Raw genomic sequence first — 20,793 nt, 5'->3', positions numbered from 1 at the left:
GGCATGTTCTCATTGACTGAACTGAACTGAACTGAACTAAAATGAATATTTTATAAGAGAAGGAAATTAAGAGTTGAAATAAGTTGAACTGGACTGAATTTCATTGTATGAGAACAGGCCCTTAGGCTGTGTTTGGTAAACAATTTATTTGAGCAAGATTAGCTTATTTGACCAACATTAGCTTATTGACTACGGAGTATTAAATAAACTAATTCGAGATGTTTGGTGGGAAGCTTATTTAAATAGCTTATTCCACTAAATAAGCTTTTTTGCCTTTTCAATTAGCTTATTCATTAATATATGGTGAAATGACACTTAAACCCCATTTAATTTAAAATCCTACTTAACCTACCTATCCCACAATTACCTTATTGGTCATTTCACATACTCAAACAACTTTAAACTATTAACTATTTTACCAAACACTTCTATACAATCAACTAATAAAATAAGTGGTCAAATTAGTTAATACAATCAGCTAGTCAAAACTAGCTAATACAATCAGCTTTAGCTCTAAGCTATTCACCAAACACGACCTTAAACCGACTTTATAAAATGGTCAAACCTCTCTTATAGAACTCAACAAGCAAAAAGTAGTTTTAAAAGCTTTTACCAAACTAGGCCATATTGTCCATAAAATACCTAAAAATTATGATTCATCAGCCGCACTTCTGCTCAAACAGCGTATTATACACACTCTGCCTTCCCCGGGAGAGTGGAAAATCCACTTCTTCTCAAACATGATGAATGCTGTTGCTGCTTCAATGGTGGATAGCTGATTCTCAATAACAGAGCTTCACCATGACATTTTCTCTTCAAAGATTCATGGGGTTTGCCAAAAATTCCAGGTACTCCTTTTTCTCTATCTTCTCACTATCCCCATTTTCTCAATTTTCCACCATTGAAGCTTCCTCTAACTTCGAACAACAACAACAACAACAAAAAGAAGAAGATGAAGATGATAATCTTTTACTTATACACCCAACTACTAGTTCTAGTATTCTCGACGAATCTAAGGTGCTTGCTGAACTCTCAGATCTATTACCTGTTAATCGGACAACTACAATCCCTAATAATCTCTATATTCCTAATTCAGAGGAAACCCTAATTAGTGTTTCCCCTGATGGGTTTTTACCGTTAGAAGATAAATTACGTGGGGTTTTTCTTCAGAAGTTAAAGAGTAAAGCTTTGATAGAAAATGCCTTAACTGCAGCTTTAGGTGATGTACAGCTAAGTGTTGATGTTGTTTCTAGGGTTTTAGATAGGGGGAACTTAGGGGGTGATGCTATGGTTTTCTTTTTTAATTGGGCGATTAAGCATGATAGTGTTGGTAGAGATTTAGGGGTGTATCATGTGATTCTTAAGGCTTTAGGGAGGAGGAAGCATTTTGATTTTATGATGGATAAATTTCGAGAAATGTATGTCGAAGGGATTAGTATGAATTGCGGAACGCTTGAGCTTGTGATGGATAGTTTTATCAGGTCTCGCTTTGTATCTAGAGCGGTGGAGTTGTTTAGGAAATTGGATGAGTTTGGGATGATGTGTGGTACTGAGGAGTTTAATGTGCTATTGAAGTGCTTGTGTAAGAGAGCACATGTGGGCACTGCTAATTCGTTGCTGAATTCGATGAGGGGGAAGTTGGTGTTTGATTGTGTGACTTACAATGTGGTGATTGGTGGGTGGGCGAAGTTAGGTAAGGTTAGTGAAATGGAGAAGTGTTTGGAGGGGATGGTAGAAGACGGGTTTTGTCCAGATTGTGAGACGTATAGTTGTCTTATTGAAGGTTTGGGTAAAGCTGGTCTGGTTGATGATGCCGTTAAGATCTTCAAAAGTATGGAGGGTCAAGGGTGTCAACCTAATATAGGAGTTTATAATGCAATCAATCAATCAATCAATCAATCAAAGCCTTAATCCCAAAAGTGGGGTCGGCTAACATGAACCAAATTTGATTATTCCGTGTAGTCATCAACATAAATCTTTCTCCTCCATCCCTTACGATCCAAAACTTCATCCTCACGTAAATCCATGCACTTCATATCCTTCCTCACTCCTTCCAACCAAGTCATCTTTGGTCTCCCTCTTCCTCGTTTAATCCCTCCATGGTCCCACTCTTCCACTCTTCGCACCGGTGCACCCTCGGGTCTCCGTCTTACATGTCCAAACCAACGCAGACGATTTTCCCTTAATTTATCTACAATGCCCGCCACACCTACTTTCTTGCGAATAACCTCATTTCTGATTCTATCTCTTAAAGTGTTTCCACACATCCACCTTAACATGCGCATTTCCGTAACCTCCATCTTTTTAATATGCTCTTTCTTAGAAGCCCAACATTCTGTACCATAGAGCAACACTGGTCTTATGGCAGTCCTGTAGAATTTTCCCTTCAACTTTAAGGGAATGCTGCGGTCGCATAACACTCCCGTGGCCGCTCTCCATTTAAGCCACCCTGACTTAATCCTGTGGGTCACGTCTTGATCAATGTCACCATTCTTCTGGATGATCGACCCTAGGTACTTAAAACATTCACTCATGGTCAAATCCTTTCCATCCAAACTCACCACTTCATTGCTTGTCCCCCTCTGAGTGCCAAAACGACATACCAAATATTCAGTCTTACTCCGACTTAGCTTAAACCCTCTAGATTCCAACCTTTGCCTCCATTGCTCCAACTTGACATTAACCCCATCCTTAGTCTCATCCACCAAAACGATATCATCTGCGAACAGCATACACCATGGAACCTCATCTTGAATTGGTCTAGTTAATTCATCTAGAACCGTTGCAAAAAGAAAAGGGCTTAATGCAGACCCTTGATGCAATCCGATTGTAATAGGGAAATCTTTTGTCAACCCTCCGCATGTCCTCACATTTGTTGACACATCCCGATACATATCCTTAACTAGGTCTACATACCTTCGTGGGATACCTTTCTTCAACATTGCCCACCAAAGTATCTCTCTTGGCACCTTGTCATATGCCTTCTCTAAATCAATAAAGACCATATGAAGATCTTTCTTCTTTACCCTATAAAACTCCATCATTTGTCTTATCAAATGGATTGCCTCCATAGTAGATCTCCCAGGCATAAAACCAAATTGGTTATCTGAAATGCTTGTGCATGCCCTCAACCTTTGTTCAATCACCCTTTCCCACAACTTCATAGTATGGCTCATAAGCTTAATTCCTCGATAGTTAGAACAATCTTGAGCGTCTCCTTTGTTTTTATAAACCGGGATCAAGGTGCTCTTCCTCCAATCTTGTGGGATCCTTGTAGCCGTCCATATCTTGTTGAAAAGGTTTGTTAACCAATCAATACCAATCTTACCCAAACACCTCCACACCTCTATCGGTACCCCATCAGGGCCAACCGCCTTCTTAGGTTTCATCTTCCTCAGTGCAATCTCCACCTCTACTCTCCTAATCCTTCGCACATACTCCATGTTGATTTCTTCATCACTCATAGAGGTATCTCCTATCACAACTCCATTACTTCCATTAAATAATTCATCGAAGTACCCCTTCCACCTGTCCTTGATGCCCTCCTCTTGCACTAGGACCATTTGGTTCTTATCTTTGACACACTTCACCATGCCAATATCCTTCCTTGCCTCTTGTCTTCTCTTTGCCATCTTATAAATGATCCTTTCTCCCTCCTTGGAATCAAGCTTTTCATAAACCTCCTGATATGCCTTTTCTTTTGCTTGGCGAACAGCTGCCTTTGCCTTACTCTTAGCCTCCTTATACGCTGCAAAGGTTTCATCACTCCTACATTTTCCTAAGGCTTGATAGCATTCCCTTTTTTGCTTAATTACTGCTTTCACCTCTTCATTCCACCACGAAGTATCTCTCTGTACCGAAGTTCTTCCCCTTACTTCCCCTAAGACCTCTTTGGCCACTCTTAGGAAACAGTTCTTCATTCGTAACCAAGTCATGTCCGGATCCACCTCTCCATCCCAATCCGCTTCTTCAATTACCTTTTCTGTAAAAACCTTAGCTTTTGCATCCCTTAGGGTCCACCATCTTATCCTTGGTTCTTCTTGTCTAACTTTTTTCTTCGCCTTCTCTTTCAGACGAATAGTCATTACCAATAGCCGGTGTTGGGTGACCACACTCTCCCCTGGGATAACCTTACAGTTTATGCAACTTTGTCTATCTATGCTCCTTGTGAGCAGGAAGTCTATTTGAGTTGCATTTGCTCCATTCCGAAAAGTTATCAAGTGTGAATCCCTCTTCTTAAACCAAGTATTAGCCAAAATTAAATCATATGATTGGGCAAAATCCATAATAGCTTCACCACCGGCGTCCCTCTGCCCATACCCAAAGCCTCCATGGACACTCTCATAGCCATCTCGGCTCGCCCCAACGTGCCCATTTAGATCCCCTCCAATATATAACTTCTCTGAGTGGTGGACACCCTGCACCACCTCGTCTAGGTCCTCCCAAAATTGTCGTTTCTCTTCTGCATCTAAACCCACTTGGGGAGCATAAGCACTGATAACATTCACAATCTCCTTGCCACATAGCAACTTCAGCCTTATCAACCTATCGTTCTTCCGATAGACCTCGATCACCTCTTTTGCCAACCTCTCATCGAGAACCACACCAACTCCGTTCCTAGCTCCACCATTCCTTGTTCTGTGGCTCGTTTCTTGCCCAACATACCATACCTTATACCCCAAAACCAAGCCTCGAGCTCCTTCTCCTGTCCATCTTGTCTCTTGGAGGCACATGATGTTCACGCGTCGTCTTTTCATTACTTCTACCAATTCTGCTGATTTTCCCGTAAGAGACCCCACATTCCAAGAACCAATCCGCAAACTAAATTCTTTTCTCCCACGCTCCCTCCTGATCCCAACTCCAAGCCCTTGATTATTTGACACCACAATTGGGCAATATGGCGCGTCGCTTCTGGGCGACGACCTAGCAACCCTTACATACTTATCACTGCACCCGGGTCTGGGAAGTGCAGCGCGTCGCTCAGTAGGGAACGCCCCAATGGCACGCCCTTGCTCATTTGACACCACACTCGGGCAATGTGGCGCGTCGCTTCTGGGCGACGACCTAGCAACCCTTGCATACTTATCACTACACCCGGGTCTAGGAAGTGCAGCGCGTCGCTGAGTAGGGAACGCCCCCACGAAAATATCTGTTTGGCTCATGTCATGGGATGTGACGAAGTTTTATACTGGCTGTCACTGGCCTACCGTAACCCTCTTCCTTTATCCAGGCTTGGGACTGGCAGCGGGAAACCCACTGGCGGAGTTGTGATTGCTAATTATGTTTCTGTTGGGAATTTTGATGAATGTGTGAAGTATTATGAAGAAATGTCAAGAAATGACTGTCAACCGGATGTTGACACTTGCGCAAAAATTATTTGTGGTTTGATAAAGGCCCGAAAAGTAGCTGATGCACTTGAGATGTTTGATGAGATGTTGCGTAAAGGAATAATTCCAACCACTGGGATGGTAACCTCGTTCATTGAACCATTGTGTAATTATGGTCCACCTTATGCTGCCATGATAATTTATAAAAATGCTAGAAAACAGGGGTGTAGAATATCATTGAATGCTTATAAGCTGTTGCTAATGAGGCTTTCCCGATTTGGCAAATGTGGAATGCTTGTGAAGCTGTGGGATGAAATACAAGAAAGTGGATATTCTGCTGACATTGAAGTTTATGAGTATGTTGTAAATGGATTGTGCAACAACGGACAACTTGAGGCTGCTGTATGTGTTATGGAGGAGGCTCTGCGTAAGGGGTTTTGTCCAAGCAGGCTCATGTATAGCAAACTGAATAAGAAACTCATGGCTTTTAACAAAGTAGATAGGGCTTATAAGCTTTTCCTGAAAGTAAAACAAGCGCGTGTTAATGAAAATGCTAGGAGATATTGGCGCAGGAATGGCTGGCATTTTTAAGATGGCTACTTCTGTCATTGTGATGCATCATATTGAGATGCAAAAAATGATTGCATCAGAGATGCTCAAAGCCACATCTCTTGCTAAACATCAAGGCTTTGCTGATGACAATGTTGAGACCTAGTGAGAATATGGGGTTCTTTTATTCCTCAGTCAAGGACAGGGAATTGGATCTCGAAATGCATATTATTTGTATGTGCTTCAACTGGTATCGTACAGGTAAGATTAAGGTAGTACTTTTGTATTTCTCTTTCATACTATGGTTATAGCATTATCCATAGAATTTTTGGGAGGGGATTCAGGAAGGGAATTAATCTGGAAATATATTCATGGCCTTTGGGTTCTGAATGTTTTTTCATTAATGTGTATCTATAATACCTATATCATGGGATCCAAGATTGGCTATGTGTCTTTGCGTTGTACATTTATTGTTTACATATAATGAAAAATGGGTGTTATGTACTTTGGAGATGAAGGCTTATGGAGACTAGAGACTATGTAAATGTAATAATGCCTAAGCAGCCTAACACATTGTTTCTTAAAGAGATTTAGCCATGAAATTATGGTGCCCTCATTTGTATGTCAATAGTTTAGGGACACTGCATGTTGAATGATAAGTTTAGAATGTCTGAAAAAGCTTCATATTTCTATTAGTTAAAAACAGTTCTCTCTCAATTGCATGGTTTTTTTCTTCTTCTTTTTTTTCCCTCTATATCCCAACAAATCCTCTAATTATTACTTTCTATTGAAATTTTTTAAAATGGTTATTTTTCAAAGACAACCATTGTAACAAAGCAATCACAACAGTAGAATTGTCAACTTTTGTGGTTGTGGTTTCTCTGTTACTATGGTTTTCTTATAAAGAAAACCCGTTGTAGAATCATTGCAGCATGCATTAATTGCTGTACAAATATTGGTGATGTGTAATATATATTTTATATGAAATTTGTAGCTATTCCTTATAGTGAAAATTTTCTATAGTTTGTTCATTACTGGCACAACTCATCTTTTTCATTAAAATGCAAAGAATTGTGTCCCTAGCACACTTCCAAGAGCTGCATGTTTTATGGCATTCGACATCTTGTTTAGTTCTGCTGATGCATATTTGTCATTTGGTGCCCACAATAGATTTCTGGGTTAGAATTATGAAAGTCTAAGAATGGTTGTAAAATATGTAACTCTCGGATTGTTCACTCTTCCTTTTGACTGACAGTCATTAGTCAGTGAGGGTTAGAGATAGTACTGTATGCTAATTTGTATCTAAGCTTTTTCATTCATATCTGTGAGAATTTAACTTGACATGTGTTAAAACAGCAAAATGATTTATGATTTCACTCATTCTCAAAGTACATTTCTATGCTAACCTTTAGAATGACACTTTTTGCCATCATATGTGCCAAAGCTTTAATATATGTGCCCTTCTTCGGGTTCTTGCTGGAATGATGCTATTTAGCCAAATCTGATACAGATGTGCTCCTTGTGGCTGTTTTTTCTAAGGTCATTATATTGCCATTTAAGTCATCTTAGGGCCTGTTCTGTTCAGCTCAGATCCAATCAGTTTAGTTCAGTTCAGTTCCTAATTTTCTTCTCTCATAAAAAATACAATTCAGTTCAGTTTAGTTGTTTTCAGTAGATCGGAACAGGCCCTTAGTGACCTCTTGTGTGCACTTGATGATCTTGGATGAGATGTCACAGGTTGTAGCTTATCTGTGTGATTGATATATTTTGGAGATAAGGTTTACATGCTGACCAGATAGCTGCCCTGGGCCTCATTGTACAATATACAGTGAGTAGTTTTGAAGGTTGTTATATCATGCTTATGTCTTGTTATGATGCTAGCATTAGGCAAATTTCTGTCAATTGCTCTTACAGTTTTGCAGGTGCTGTTTTAAAAATGGGTCAGAATTATGAAAGTTTAAGAATGGTTGTAAAATATGTGACTCTCGGATTGTTCACTCTTCCTTTTGACTGACAGTCATTAGTCAGTCTGGGTTAGAGATAGTACTTTATGCTAATTTGTATCTAAGCTTTTTCATTCATATCTGTGAGAATTTAGCTTGACATGTGTTAAAACAGCAAAATGATTTATGATTTCTATCATTCTCAAAGTACATTTCTATGCTGACCTTTAGAATGACACCTTTTGCCATCATATGTGCCAAAGCTTTAATATATGTGCCCTTCTTCGGGTTCTTGCTGGAATGATGCTATTTAGCCAAATCTGATACAGATGTGCTCCTTGTGGTTTTTTTTTCTAAGGTCATTATATTGCCATTTAAGTCATCTTAGTGACCTCTTGTGTGCACTTGATGATCTTGGATGAGATGGCACAGGTTGTAGCGTATCTGTGTGATTGATATATTTTGGAGATAGGTTTACATGCTGACCAGATAGCTGCCCTGGGCCTCATTGTACTATATACAGTGAGTAGTTTTGAAGGTTGTTATATCATGCTTATGTCTTGTTATGATGCTATCATTAGGCAAATTTCTGTCAATTGCTCTTACAGTTTTACAGGTGCTGTTTTAAAAATGGTTTTTGTTACTTTCTCCTTCTCATACTTAAATTGAAACAATTATGTTGGAATGTGCCTGTGCCATCCTCCATTTACTAACTCCCCATCCCCTTTTGTTTGTACTATTTAGGGTTTTGTCACTTTTAAATTTTTGGTTGGGTTTACTAGATGATGAGAAACGGTGGTAGCTAAAGTAGTAAAGTGAGAGTTATGTGCTGATGGAGGGAGCATATGTCAAGTCTGATGGCTATGTGAATTCGTGAATTCTTGAATCTTGAGTCTGTACTGTTAACAGTGGTGTCACATTCTCGAAGATTATTCAGCAAGCAATGCATTTTATGATTGTTCTTTTCACAAGTTGGGTGCACAAGAAAGGCAGTCCTTGGCCAAGATTTACAGATGTTTGTATATTTGCATGTATGTTCTCATGTGTCTTGCTGTCTGTTTGTGTGCTTTCATTATAGCGTACAGTCTGTGCTTAACCATTTGTAGTTCCAATGATTGCATGCACAAAACGATACTAATCTATTTGCAGAAATTCAACTGGTTCCCAGGTGATAGGCAAATTTGAAGAGGAGAATATTTGCTACAGTACCATTAGATGATCCAAAGCAATGCCTTTGATGAAGGAGCAGGGTAGGTCGTCAGATCATATCCCCCTTGAAAGCTAGCATAGGACTCCTTTAAACTTCGCAGTGAAATACTCTATCATCTGATAATGCTACTATGGAAGGTTTTTTTTTTTTTTTTTTTTTTTTTTTTTTTGTGCTTTATAGCTGAAAATATTGGGACTGTTCTATTGTTCTAATGGGAAATACGAAGTGCTAACTGTTAAGTTGGTTTATACAGAGACACAGCACACAGAGTATATACTAGACGGAAATTGATTTTGGCACACCTTTTATTGATTTTGGCACACCCCTATGTGAGAAGAGCATAGAAAATTGTGCTCTCACATAGGGGTGTGCCAAAATCAATTAGGGGTGTGCCAAAATCAGACATATTACAAAGTGTTGGTTCAACTCAACTTTCACTATTTCCATAACACCTAGGCTAAAATTACGTATGAATGACAGAAGGGAGTCTACAAACTCTAGTGAGCAATCAAGTAGTCATCTGTTTTTACAACTGAGTTAAACCAAACCATACTGACCCAAGAAATATACTTCCTCCGTTCCTATTAATATTGCAACAATAGATTTTTTGCACTATTCATCACTCTTGTTTGACCATATAATATGAGTTATATGTTAAGCAAAATATAGTCAAGTGGGATCTTGTTGGATTCGTCTCATATAATACTTTCACAAAATCAACTTTTTATAATTTTTACTCTTACACAATTATAGATATTTAGCATATAAAATGTGTTTCAGGATGCGTAATTTCCTCCTTGTTGCAATATTAACAGAACGGAGGAAGTACTACGGAGTAGCTTTGTGTATCTGATTCAGTTCAGTTCAACTCAGTTCAGTAAATGTGAACATGCCCTTACATGATCACTAGAATATGAAATTTAATTTTGACACAAAACTAGATTGGGAATTTTTTTTTATTATTTTTATTTCTAGAACTAGATTAGGAAATCGTTCATACAAAGTCTATAAACAACATCAGAGCTTTTTTGGTGCAGCAGGCCACAACATGTGGCCTGCTGCCAAGTCAATAAAAATAACGGATTCTGGTGCGCGCATAACGGGGTTACTGGTTTTATCAGGGTTACTTGTATTTTTTTTTCAGGAGTTACTTGTAATTTTTTTTTCAAGGATTATTTGTATTTTTTTTTTTCCGGAGTTACTTGTATTTTTTTTTTCAAGAGTTACTTGTCTTTTTTTTTTTTTTTTCCAGGGTTACTTGTATTTTTTTTCAGGAGTTACTTGTATTTTTTTTTCAGGGGTTAATTGTATGGATTAGTTATTCAAAGGTTACTTGTATTTTCAGAGATTACTTGTATTTTTTTTTTTTCAGGAGTTACTTGTATTTTTTTTTCAAGGGTACTTTTTTTTTTTAGGGGTTACTTGTATGGGTTAATTCAAGGGTTACTTGTATGAGTTGCTTATTCAAGGGTTACTTATATGAGTTACTTCAAAGGTTACTTGTATGAATTACTTATTCAATGGTTACTTGTTACTTATTCAAGGGTTGCTTGTAGGTTGGTTTCAAAAAAAAAAAAAAAAAAAAAAAGGTTGCTTGTAGGCCCCATACCAAACCAGTAACACCCTACAAGCAACCCCCGACCAAAACCAGTAACCCCCAACCAAAACCAGTAACACCCTACAAGTAACCTAACCCCTAACCCCTGACCAAAACCAGTAACACCCAACAAGTAACCCCTGACCAAAACCAGTAACACCTTACAAGTAACCCCTGACCAAACTAGTAACACCCTACATAGGGGTGAAACAATTTCGGTTCAAAACCAAACCGCACTGAAAACCAAACCGAATAACAAATATGGTTCGGCTTTTTTTTAAAGTGGTTTGGTTTCGGTTTTGAAAAAAATAATAATTCGGTTTTCGGTTTGGTTTCGGTTTGAGAAAGTGAAAAACCGAACCAAACCGAAATATAGGCCCAAACCCAAAAAATAACCCTATCCCAACAGATTTACCCTAAGTATATAAATGAAAAAAAACCTAATTATCTCATTTCCTCTTCTCTCTTCTCCGCGGCTCCACGCTTCACCCTTCTCTCTCCTCTTTTGATCTTCTCAGTCTTCTCACTCACTCTCCTTTCCTCTTCTCAAGTTCTCAGTTCTCACTTCTCCCCCTTCACTCTATCTCCTTTCCTCTTCTCACTTCTCCACCTTCCATTCGCATCACCATCGACGAACCTTTTGAGGATTTTTGAACTCCATCAAGGGCATCAACTAAAGTGTTTTTCATGTCAAATTCGACCATGAAAACACTAGATCTAGTGTTTTCATGGTCGAATTAGACATTGAAACCCAAATTTGAGGTAAGGGTCGTTGTGTAGAGGTCGTTGTGTAGGGGTTTGGTGTATGACTGCTCTTGCTGTTCTGCCATCCTGTTTTATTAAAAACTTGTTCAATTCTGCTGTTAAAACTTGTTTGTATGGATTGGTTGGTTTGATTTTGTTACTTTGTTGTTAAAAATTGTTTAATTATGTGTATGGATTGGTTTGATTTGATTTTGTTAAGTTGAAACTTGTTGAATTAGAAGTTTAAGAACTTGTTAATGATATTATGCTACTGCAGTACTACTTTGTTGATGAATGAGGCCCAAAAAATTGCAGATTATTGGCCCAAATAAATGAGGCCCAAAAAAATCGGTTTGGTTCGGTTTCTTATTATGAAACCGAAATAAATATGGTTTGGTTTGGTTCGGTTTCTAAAGTAAAGTGGTGCGGTGTGGTTTCCAAAATACAGAAACCGAATTAGAGTGGTTCGGTTTCGGTTTGGGCAAAAAACCAAACCGAAAACCGAACTTTCATCCCTAACCCTACATGTAACCCCTGATCAAACCAGTAACACCCTACAAGTAACCCCTGACCAAACTAGTAACACCCTACAAATTTTGACGTAGAATATAATGTTCGATTTGAGATTCCACGAAGAAAAGGAGCTCAAATTTCTTTGGTTCTCATCGATTTCACTAGTTCAAATGTTGTTCATTATCTTAAGGATAATTAATCACAATTTTTCACAACAATTTAACACCCAATTTCTATAATTTCGGGCTTTAATTGTAGCAATTTAGCAAAGAGGAGGGAGAAAATGGGTAGAGTAGAGATATGGTTGTTGGTGATGTGTGGTTTGGCTTGAAGAAGAAGTTAAGAAAAGAGGAGAGAGAAAATGGGTGGAGTAGAGATATAGTTGTTGGTGATGTGTGATTTGGCTTAGAGAAGAAGCTAAGAAAAAAGGAGAGAGAAGAGTTGTGGTATTTTTAAAAAATAAAAAATAAAAATTGTGGCTGGCCACACTGTGATACAAAAATTTGTAAAACAACATTAATTGCAAAATTTACTATATCTTCCAAACTTTGGTAAGACCTGATATTGTTCCTAATTATTAATTAGGTAATAAAATATATCTTTCTACTATATAATATTGTCTCCATACTTGGAGATTATATTCCTTATAAGAGAGTCACAACAAATGTTGAGGCACACCCTACATAGGCTACATTTCAATTTCGTGAAAAGTTTTACAAGTCATCCTGACATGTGTTCATATTTTTGTGACATAATAGAAAATTAGAAACTCACCAAGTGTCCCAATACTCACTTTCATCCTAAGTCGTTATTAGAGGATGAATATATAACTGTTGCAATAGTTGAACAGTATTATAAAATATTGTGTGGATGTCCAATATACTCCTTGTATCATTCTAGAATATTCTAGATAGAACTAGGGTTTACATAAAGGTGGAAGACCTTACAACTCCTCTAACCATCACAACAATGCAAATGGTTATGATCATTTGTTTAGTTGTTTCTTCAATGCTTTTGGGAAGTGTTCATGGAAAAACACCATCTCAAAAACCTGTTCTAAATTTTAAGGTGTTTGATCTTCAATTAGTCCATGAATTATACTTTTATTCATTCTTATTATGTAAAAAGGAACTACATTTTAATTATAATGGAAATAATCACTTACCTCGGAGATATAATTGTTCATCTTCTTCGATAAGTAGTTGAATTCTCTCTTCTTCTTTTTTTAACTTATCATTTCTTCCATAATAATGTATGTATGTGATAATTTTTCTCTGTATCCTTAAAATGGAATGTTGTGAGAATGATAATGGAGTTTTCAAGTGAATGACTTCCTTCTTTGTCTTTAAACTTGTTTTGCTAGCTAGCTAGTATCCTAGTATTCAATTTATGCGTGTTCTTTGATAATTAATTAGTATCCTTTTTTGAACAATTTATGCGTAATAACCTTAGCTTGCAAGGGAAAATTTGCCTATTTTGTCTTTTCTGTTGCGAAAAACAATTGTGTATTTGGGAATTATGATATTTTTTATGTGGAACTATGATACAATTATCAGTTCGCGTTGTGTGTGGCTACATTGATTTTTAAGAGTTATTTTTATTTGTATTTATTTGTACAAGTAACCTCATTTATTAATGTCAACTAAAAATAATTAATTAATTGTCTTCATCCTTGTACGTAGTACTCCGTATTATTTATCATGGTACTGAACTTGTTCTTTAGTTTCTATTTTCTTTAACTACCAGGTAACCAAAATTTTAAAAAAGTTTTTAAAAAATTCTACACGGCAAATCTCAATTTTTTTCTAAATTCAGAAAATTGGTCTTGTTGGATAATTTTCTTAGGGCATGTTCGGCAAAATATAGCTGTGAAGGTAGCTGTAGCTGTGAGCTGTGTATGTAGCTGTTAGCTGTCAACAAGCTATTAGCTGTGAAGATAAATAATTTACATATGAGTGTTCGGTAAATTAGCGGTTGACTAGCTGTTATATATAAAAATCAACATTTTATTTTTAAAACTATAGATTAAATTTTCAACAGCTACCTCCAATTTCAAAAGCTAATATTCCTAACTTTTTATAAAAGCTACCTCCACCACTAAAAGCTATCTTAACCACTACTTTGCCAAACACCCACATTTTTTGTCAAGTACTCCGTAGTGATTTAACTTGGTCAAACCACTAAAAGCTACCTAAAAGCTACTCAAAAGCTGGCGCCGAACACGCCCTTAATATACAATGAAACTTGTTACAACTCTTTTACCAAATAAGAATAATTGTCATATGCATGCAATTCAAATATAAAACAATTTATGGGATTTTTTGTGATTTTTTTATTGAATTATTAGATTTCAAAAATTTGTCCCCCAAATTACAATTTCTGGCTCCGCACTGTCACGTGATGCAATAATTTTATCAGTTTTCGAACTTGCATTGCTATAAGTAGGCCTACTAAATTAAACCAAAGGGTATACTGTATACATATCTTCTACCTCATTAGAGGTGAAGACCATCAATGTGACACGTGACGCTTTCACATTAAAAACTTGCATCTTTTTTAACCTTTAAAGTTAGGCAGGACATCAAGTAGTAAAGACCATCAATGTGACGCTTTTGTTCAAGTGGCAAAAAGATGTACCTTTAGGCATTACTTTGGATATGTATTCCAAAATAAGTGAAAAATATTATACTAGGAACATTTTTTTTTTTTTTTTTTTTGAGGGAAAGCTTATACTAGGAACATTAAAAACTACTCTTCTATAGAGTACTATGGTTTATTTTATTTTTTTTTTGAGAGGGAAGTACTACGGTTTATAACTAAAACTAGATCCTCCCCATTTTCTACAAGAGTTTCATTCTCCAATTAGGTTTCTTAATATTTACATATGAAAATGGAAAATAATTAAACCGAATGTATCATAGTGTAACAAATAATATAATGTTTGGTCCAAGCCTAATTCAAATAATAGAACAAAATCCTCCCCATTTTCTATAAGAGTTTCCTTCTCCAATTAGGTTTTGTAATAATTCTTAACATTTGAAAATGGAGAATAATAGGAAGAGCATATCATAGTGTAACAAATAATATAACATTTGGTCCAAACCTAATTCAAAAAACTATAAATCCCATTGTTTAACTAATGTTTGGTAATAAGCGAATGAGAAACACAAAAGAAATAACCCGCTTAATCTAAAGTTGAAAAAAAAATGAATCACTAATTGGGAGCTCTAAGTGTTCCGACCATGGAGTTAAAAGTCCGATTCTCATCATCCCAACTTCATGATTGGGAGGTCTAGGGTATCGTGGTGGTTCATTTTCATGTGTGCACTCCATATGACTATATATGACTAATGTTAGCCTATGTAACGAAGGTTTCCTTGTTTTTTTTTTTTTATGCAAAGGAGGGGAAACCCCGAACAAAAAAACAATTACACCACCAAACATGGCCAAGTCACTCCTACCACATCCTCCCAAAGAAGGTTCTTTATTTCGATTGGAGGAGCATCGAAATAAACCACCCTATATATGACTATATATGGCTAATGTTAGCCAGGGCCGGCCCGGAGGGGTAGGCCTCGAGTGCGACCGCCTAGGGCCCACGCTAGAAAGGGGCCCAAAAATTCAAAAAAAAAAAATCAATTTGCATAGCTGTAGAATTTAAACTGTCTAAACTGTAGTTTTTACTCGTTAAAAAATAAGCTACTTTTAAAAAAGATAATAAAATGCATTTAGTTAGCAATTAATATTAAATTACTTAGATGTCAATTAGGTGGAGATAATTATGCAATATAACCTCTTCTTCTTCTTCTAATCTTCCGATTTTATGAGTATCTGTTTCAAAATATTAATCTTTTCAATTACACCGTTTCATATTTATTCAATTACCGAAATATTATGCAAAGTTATTACTCCAGTATTGTGCATGGAGACTTATTATTCAAATAATTTAAGTTATTTTCATTGTCTTATATTTAAAGCTATTGCGTGTAAAAAAAATTGTTTACATAAGGGGCCCTTTTCTTACATTATGCCTAGGGCCCATAAATTTCTAGGAACGGGGCTGATGTTAGCCTATGTAACGAAGGTTTCCTTGTGAGTTGAGATCTTCTTATCTCTATCGCCTTTATGTGTTTTGTACTATCAATAACCTCTAAATCAAAAGGTAAAATTCCATACAAACATTTTACCACCTACCAAAAAGGCTCTAAAGTTGAACTCGAGGAGTAGAAAAAATAGAAAGATAACCAAAGTAGCAAAGAGAGTAGAGGGGGTTGACACTTACCAAGATGAGCGAGTTATTGCAGAGAGCAGAACAGCAAAATCAGATTGAAATTGATGAAGAACAACCAACCAAATCACTTGATTTTTGCCATGAAAAACAGAACGAGCTACCTTCTTCTCTAAATTCCAACCAGAAAAACCGCCTTCATTCTCTTGACATTTTTAGAGGCTTCACTGTTGCTGTAATTTCTCTTTTTTTCACCCTTTTCATTTCTCTTTGTTTGTTCGTCATTTTTAGCTTCAAAGTTATGAATTTCTTATCATATAGCTTAGTTGCTAATCAATACTTCGTACTTATCAAGTAGCTAACTTTGGTCAAAATTAGGAGCAAAAGTTAGTTTTTAACCTTAAATGAGTAAGACTTTAACTTGTACAGCCTTAAATTGTCAATTAGTTGCTTTTGATTTATGATTGAAGTTGTAAAACTTTCTGCTAAGAAACTGTTTTCTGCAGAGGTTTAATTCTTGAGTTGGGAATTTGAATATTGAAATCTGAATGTGACCATGTTATTAAATTCCAATGAGCTAAGTTGGTTAAGGAGTAAAATACCCCAATACCCGAGATTAAATTTCGTCTACATCACTTTCCTTTTTATGGTAGATTATAAATCTTTACAGTGTTCATCCTTGACCAAACAATTTAATCAGAAAGAATAACTAGGAACATTGTATATGAGATTGAAGGTCTCATTTTGTTAGCCATTTGACCTGTTTTTGTGACTTGGATGTCATGTTCATATTGATACAAAAGGTATATTGATTATCCAGTGCAAAAGAACTTATTCTAGAATTGCTTCAAAAACTTCAATAGGTGTTGTGGGATGAATATATCTGCCTCCTATTATTTCATGGGGATCAAGAGAAAATTTGGAAATTCTTTTTCTATCTTCATACAATCTCCTTAATATATAAAATAAACATCATGATACTTGCATAGAACAAGTCCTGGGCATTTAAGCTGTGAGGCCTGTATACTGGTTCAACGATGCTACTGTCGAGATTTTTCTTTGTTCCTTACTTGGATATCTTTTGGCCTTGTGGGTGGAATACATTTAATTGGGTAGAGAAGAGGTGTTTAAACATTTGTGTGAAAAATATGGAACGGTGTCAAGAAATCATTTTGGGACTAAGGCTTTGTTGTTGTTGTTGTTGTTGTCGTCGTTTTATTACACCAGCTGTTGGCTCTTATTGACTTAAAACTATCATTGTTGTAGCTGATGATTTTAGTGGATGATGCTGGAGGAGAATGGCCTATGATTACACATGCACCATGGAATGGCTGCAACTTAGCTGATTTTGTAATGCCTTTTTTCTTGTTCATTGTTGGCATGGCAATTCCTTTAGCCCTCAAGGTTGGATTTTTTTTTGGAATGCTAATTACATACAAATTCCTTGCGCTCCGATTAATTGGAAGAATATATATATAATGTGGTTGTGCTTTGTGTGTTCTTATTTTTATTAGAGGGTACCGGACCGTCTTATGGCTAGCAGAAAAGTAATCTTTAGAACCCTTAAACTTCTTTTATGGGGCATCCTTTTGCAAGGTTAGTTTAACAAACTAAACATGTGTATAGTCGTTATATATATATGTTCTTAATCTTTATAAGCAATTTAAGTTAAAAAAGATAACAAGAAGAAAAGTTAGAAGCTGACACTAGAAATTTCATTGATCTTAAGGAGGGTACTCTCATGCTCCTGACAAACTGACATATGGAGTTGACATGAAAAGAATAAGGTGGTGTGGAATTCTCCAGGTGATGTAACTCTCTCTCCCTATCGAAACCATCAAACTGAAGTTCTGAAAGTGAAACTTTGGGTTTGATGAACCAAATCTGATCTATTTGCAGAGAATTGCTCTGTCATATCTGGTTGTAGCCTTGCTGGAGATTGCAACTAAATCCTTTCAAGACAATTATCAATTATCTGGCCGATTCACCATATTTAAGTTATACTGCTGGCAGTGGTGTGTAAATTTCTTGTTTAAAAGGCCTTGCTGATCGCTGTTATTTCATCTACTCTTGGCTTGTAAATTTGGGATGTTCTGACATTAACAGTTTTGTTTATTGATCTTGAATTTGTAGGGTGGTTGGAGCATGTGTTCTTATTATTTACTTCTCTGTGCTCTATGGAGTATACGTCCCCGATTGGGAATTCACTGTTCAGAATGCAGAGAGCCCCGATTATGGGAGACATTTCACTGTTAGTTATCCCTTGCTTGCACTTTGCTCACAATATCTGAGCTGTATTTATGTAGAAGAAACTCTTGTCTTACTATAGTAGGACTGCCAAATGTTAAACTGCTACCCTAAGTACTACCTTCAAGGCTTCAATAGTCTCGTACCCTCGTAAGTACTTTTTCACTGGTTTCACTGGGACTTCAGAAAACAGCCTTTCTACTAATCTTGACTTGTTAAGGGTAAAAATATGTGCAAATTGACCTCTGCAGACCTTACTTAATGTGTAATCAATATTGAGTGGTTTAACTTATTATGGGATTCGCTTACAGAAATCACCGATTATTTTTGCCTTTGATTGTTAAGTCTGTGGGATATCGATGCATGAAGTGACATCTTTGTCTTGGTTCTATTGAATTTGTTAAGTCTAATATTTAACGAAAATTATGTTCTGGTATTCCTACCTTTTTTCCAATTCCAGAAACTTATTAGACCTGGAAGGCTGATGAGAATCAAGCCATAACATTTTGCCTTTTTTCCCTATGTTTATGGAACTGTCTCAGGTGACGTGTGGTGTCAGAGGAAAATTAGACCCTCCATGTAATGCAGTTGGATATGTTGATAGAATATTGCTAGGGATTAACCATGTGTATAAACATCCAGCATGGAGAAGATCTAAGGTGAGAGATGAACTTAAGCATGTATTATAGTGTAACGAAACTAAACAAAGAACAGATTAGCTGAAAGGAAAATCCTAATTAGTCCTATACAATCCTTAATAAAAAAATATGATTTGTTGTGCTTGTTGGAAGTACTGCAGGCTTGCACTGCAAAATCTCCTTACGAGGGGCCTCTTCTGGAAAATGCTCCCTCCTGGTGTCATGCACCATTTGATCCCGAAGGGATTTTAAGGTTGGTATTTCATTAATTTCATGTTAATGAGTTTATGTTCCTGTTTGTGGTTGATGAGTGATGATTAATTGAATGATAACTTCATTTTTGTTTTTTTTACCTTTTATTTTCTGCTTCCACCTTGCTAACTATACTGTCCAAGAGGTTGCAATGATTTTGGCCGTGAAAGATTGCTCTTTAAATCATTTTTCCTCGTGGAAATGCAGCTCAATATCTGCCATACTTTCAACAATCATTGGAGTACATTTTGGCCATGTACTTATTCACATTAAGGTTGGCTGGCCCTTTTATAGTGAAATACATAATCAGTTTCAAGTAACGTTTTTCCGCTCCACTGAATTTTTCCTTCAATAATTACAGGATCACACTGGCAGACTGAAGCATTGGGTTTCAATGGGTCTTGCCCTCCTTATCTTAGGATTTTTGCTTCATTTCACCAATGGTAAATCCAAGAAATTCTTAAATCTTCAGTTGATCTGTTGACTATTTATTCCTGAAAGTTTTCATCAATCTCTTGACCTCTAAAAACAGCGATCCCTTTGAACAAGCAGCTATATACTTTCAGCTACGTTTGTGTGACATCTGGTGCAGCAGCCTTTGTGTTCTCAGTCTTCTATGTGCTGGTACATTTAACAAAAGCTTCTACAGTTATGATTTTCCCTTCTGTATCCCTTCCAACTTGTGATGGAAATTTCATGGCAGGTTGACATTTTAGATGTCAAGTTTTTGTTTCTTCCATTCAAGTGGATTGGCATGAATGCTATGCTTGTCTTTGTTATGGCTGCTGAGGGGATTTTTGCAGGATTTATTAACGGGTGGTACTATGATGATCCACATAATACACTGGTAAGTTTGTACCACATGACTCACACTGTATCTTTACCGAATCATATTGAGTTGGTTCCCTACTTCCCTGTGTGAAATCTGAGTCAAATTTTCCACTTTTAAATTCAGTTCAGTTTGATATTAGTCAAAGAGACTCGAAATAAGATTCATGCCGCAATCTAAAAGTTTTGTTGGATAACTATGCTGCAGGTATACTGGATTCAACAGCATGTTTTCATCGGAGTTTGGCATTCAAAAAGAGTTGGAATCCTGTTGTATGTGATCTTTGCAGAAATCCTGTTTTGGGCTGTTGTTTCTGGCATTCTGCACCAGCTCAAGATATACTGGAAGCTCTAGCTGTACTTACTTCACCATTGTATAGTCATGGTTTCTGTTGCTGCATACTTCCATACCGTTGCAAAGATTGGCAAAATCATGTAAAAGTTTCAGTTGTTGTAATTTAAAAAAAAAAATTAAAAAAAAAATCATGCCATGGTACTTTAATAGATGTAACTATGTAAGTGTTTCTCTAAAAGGAAAAAAAAAATTCCTTCTTAACTTTGCATCTTGGAGTTGTTGTTGTTGTTGTTTTTTTTTTTTTTTTTTTTTAATGTAAAAATGTACATGGTGAAAAAACGTGGCAACACATCCATAACTAATGTGTGATCGAATTGTGATGAAAAAAATCAACAACGAAACCACTATTATATGTTCTTTGT

The 20,793-nt window shown here is 36.6% G+C and overlaps 2 protein-coding genes and 1 non-coding gene across 4 annotated transcripts; all 3 read left to right on the top strand.

Annotated features, from left to right (window-relative positions):
* The first annotated feature begins 637 nt into the window (after window positions 1-637).
* Window positions 638-6,387, top strand: LOC145628796 (uncharacterized). Its single transcript, XM_081681201.1, has 2 exons — window positions 638-1,881; window positions 5,271-6,387. Exons 1-2 carry the CDS (start codon window positions 802-804, stop codon window positions 5,916-5,918), a joined length of 1,728 nt encoding a protein of 575 aa, XP_081537327.1. The 5' UTR covers window positions 638-801; the 3' UTR covers window positions 5,919-6,387.
* Window positions 6,388-7,352: 965 nt separating this feature from the next.
* On the top strand, window positions 7,353-7,467 carry LOC145629833 (small nucleolar RNA snoR127). Its single transcript, XR_014111966.1, has one exon. It is a non-coding gene; the product is annotated as a small nucleolar RNA snoR127 (small nucleolar RNA).
* Window positions 7,468-15,987: 8,520 nt separating this feature from the next.
* Window positions 15,988-20,639, top strand: LOC145626554 (uncharacterized). 2 transcript variants are annotated; one of them, XR_014111025.1, is made up of 13 exons: window positions 15,988-16,346; window positions 17,378-17,515; window positions 17,626-17,707; window positions 17,841-17,917; window positions 18,011-18,126; window positions 18,245-18,362; window positions 18,901-19,017; window positions 19,158-19,249; window positions 19,456-19,522; window positions 19,610-19,691; window positions 19,781-19,872; window positions 19,965-20,095; window positions 20,285-20,422. XR_014111025.1 is itself a non-coding variant. In XM_081679005.1 (13 exons), exons 1-13 carry the CDS (start codon window positions 16,170-16,172, stop codon window positions 20,429-20,431), a joined length of 1,449 nt encoding a protein of 482 aa, XP_081535131.1. In that variant the 5' UTR covers window positions 15,988-16,169; the 3' UTR covers window positions 20,432-20,639. The 2 variants fall into 2 exon arrangements, 1 of the variants encoding a protein (XP_081535131.1); XM_081679005.1 differs by having other exon boundaries at window positions 19,952-20,095; window positions 20,285-20,639.
* The last annotated feature ends 154 nt before the right edge of the window (window positions 20,640-20,793 follow it).

The sequence above is a fragment of the Chenopodium album genome, chromosome 4 (genome assembly GCF_948465745.1).
Source record: "Chenopodium album chromosome 4, dcCheAlbu1.1, whole genome shotgun sequence".
Classification (NCBI taxonomy): domain Eukaryota; kingdom Viridiplantae; phylum Streptophyta; class Magnoliopsida; order Caryophyllales; family Amaranthaceae; genus Chenopodium; species Chenopodium album.
This window is presented reverse-complemented; position numbering and strand designations above follow the sequence as displayed.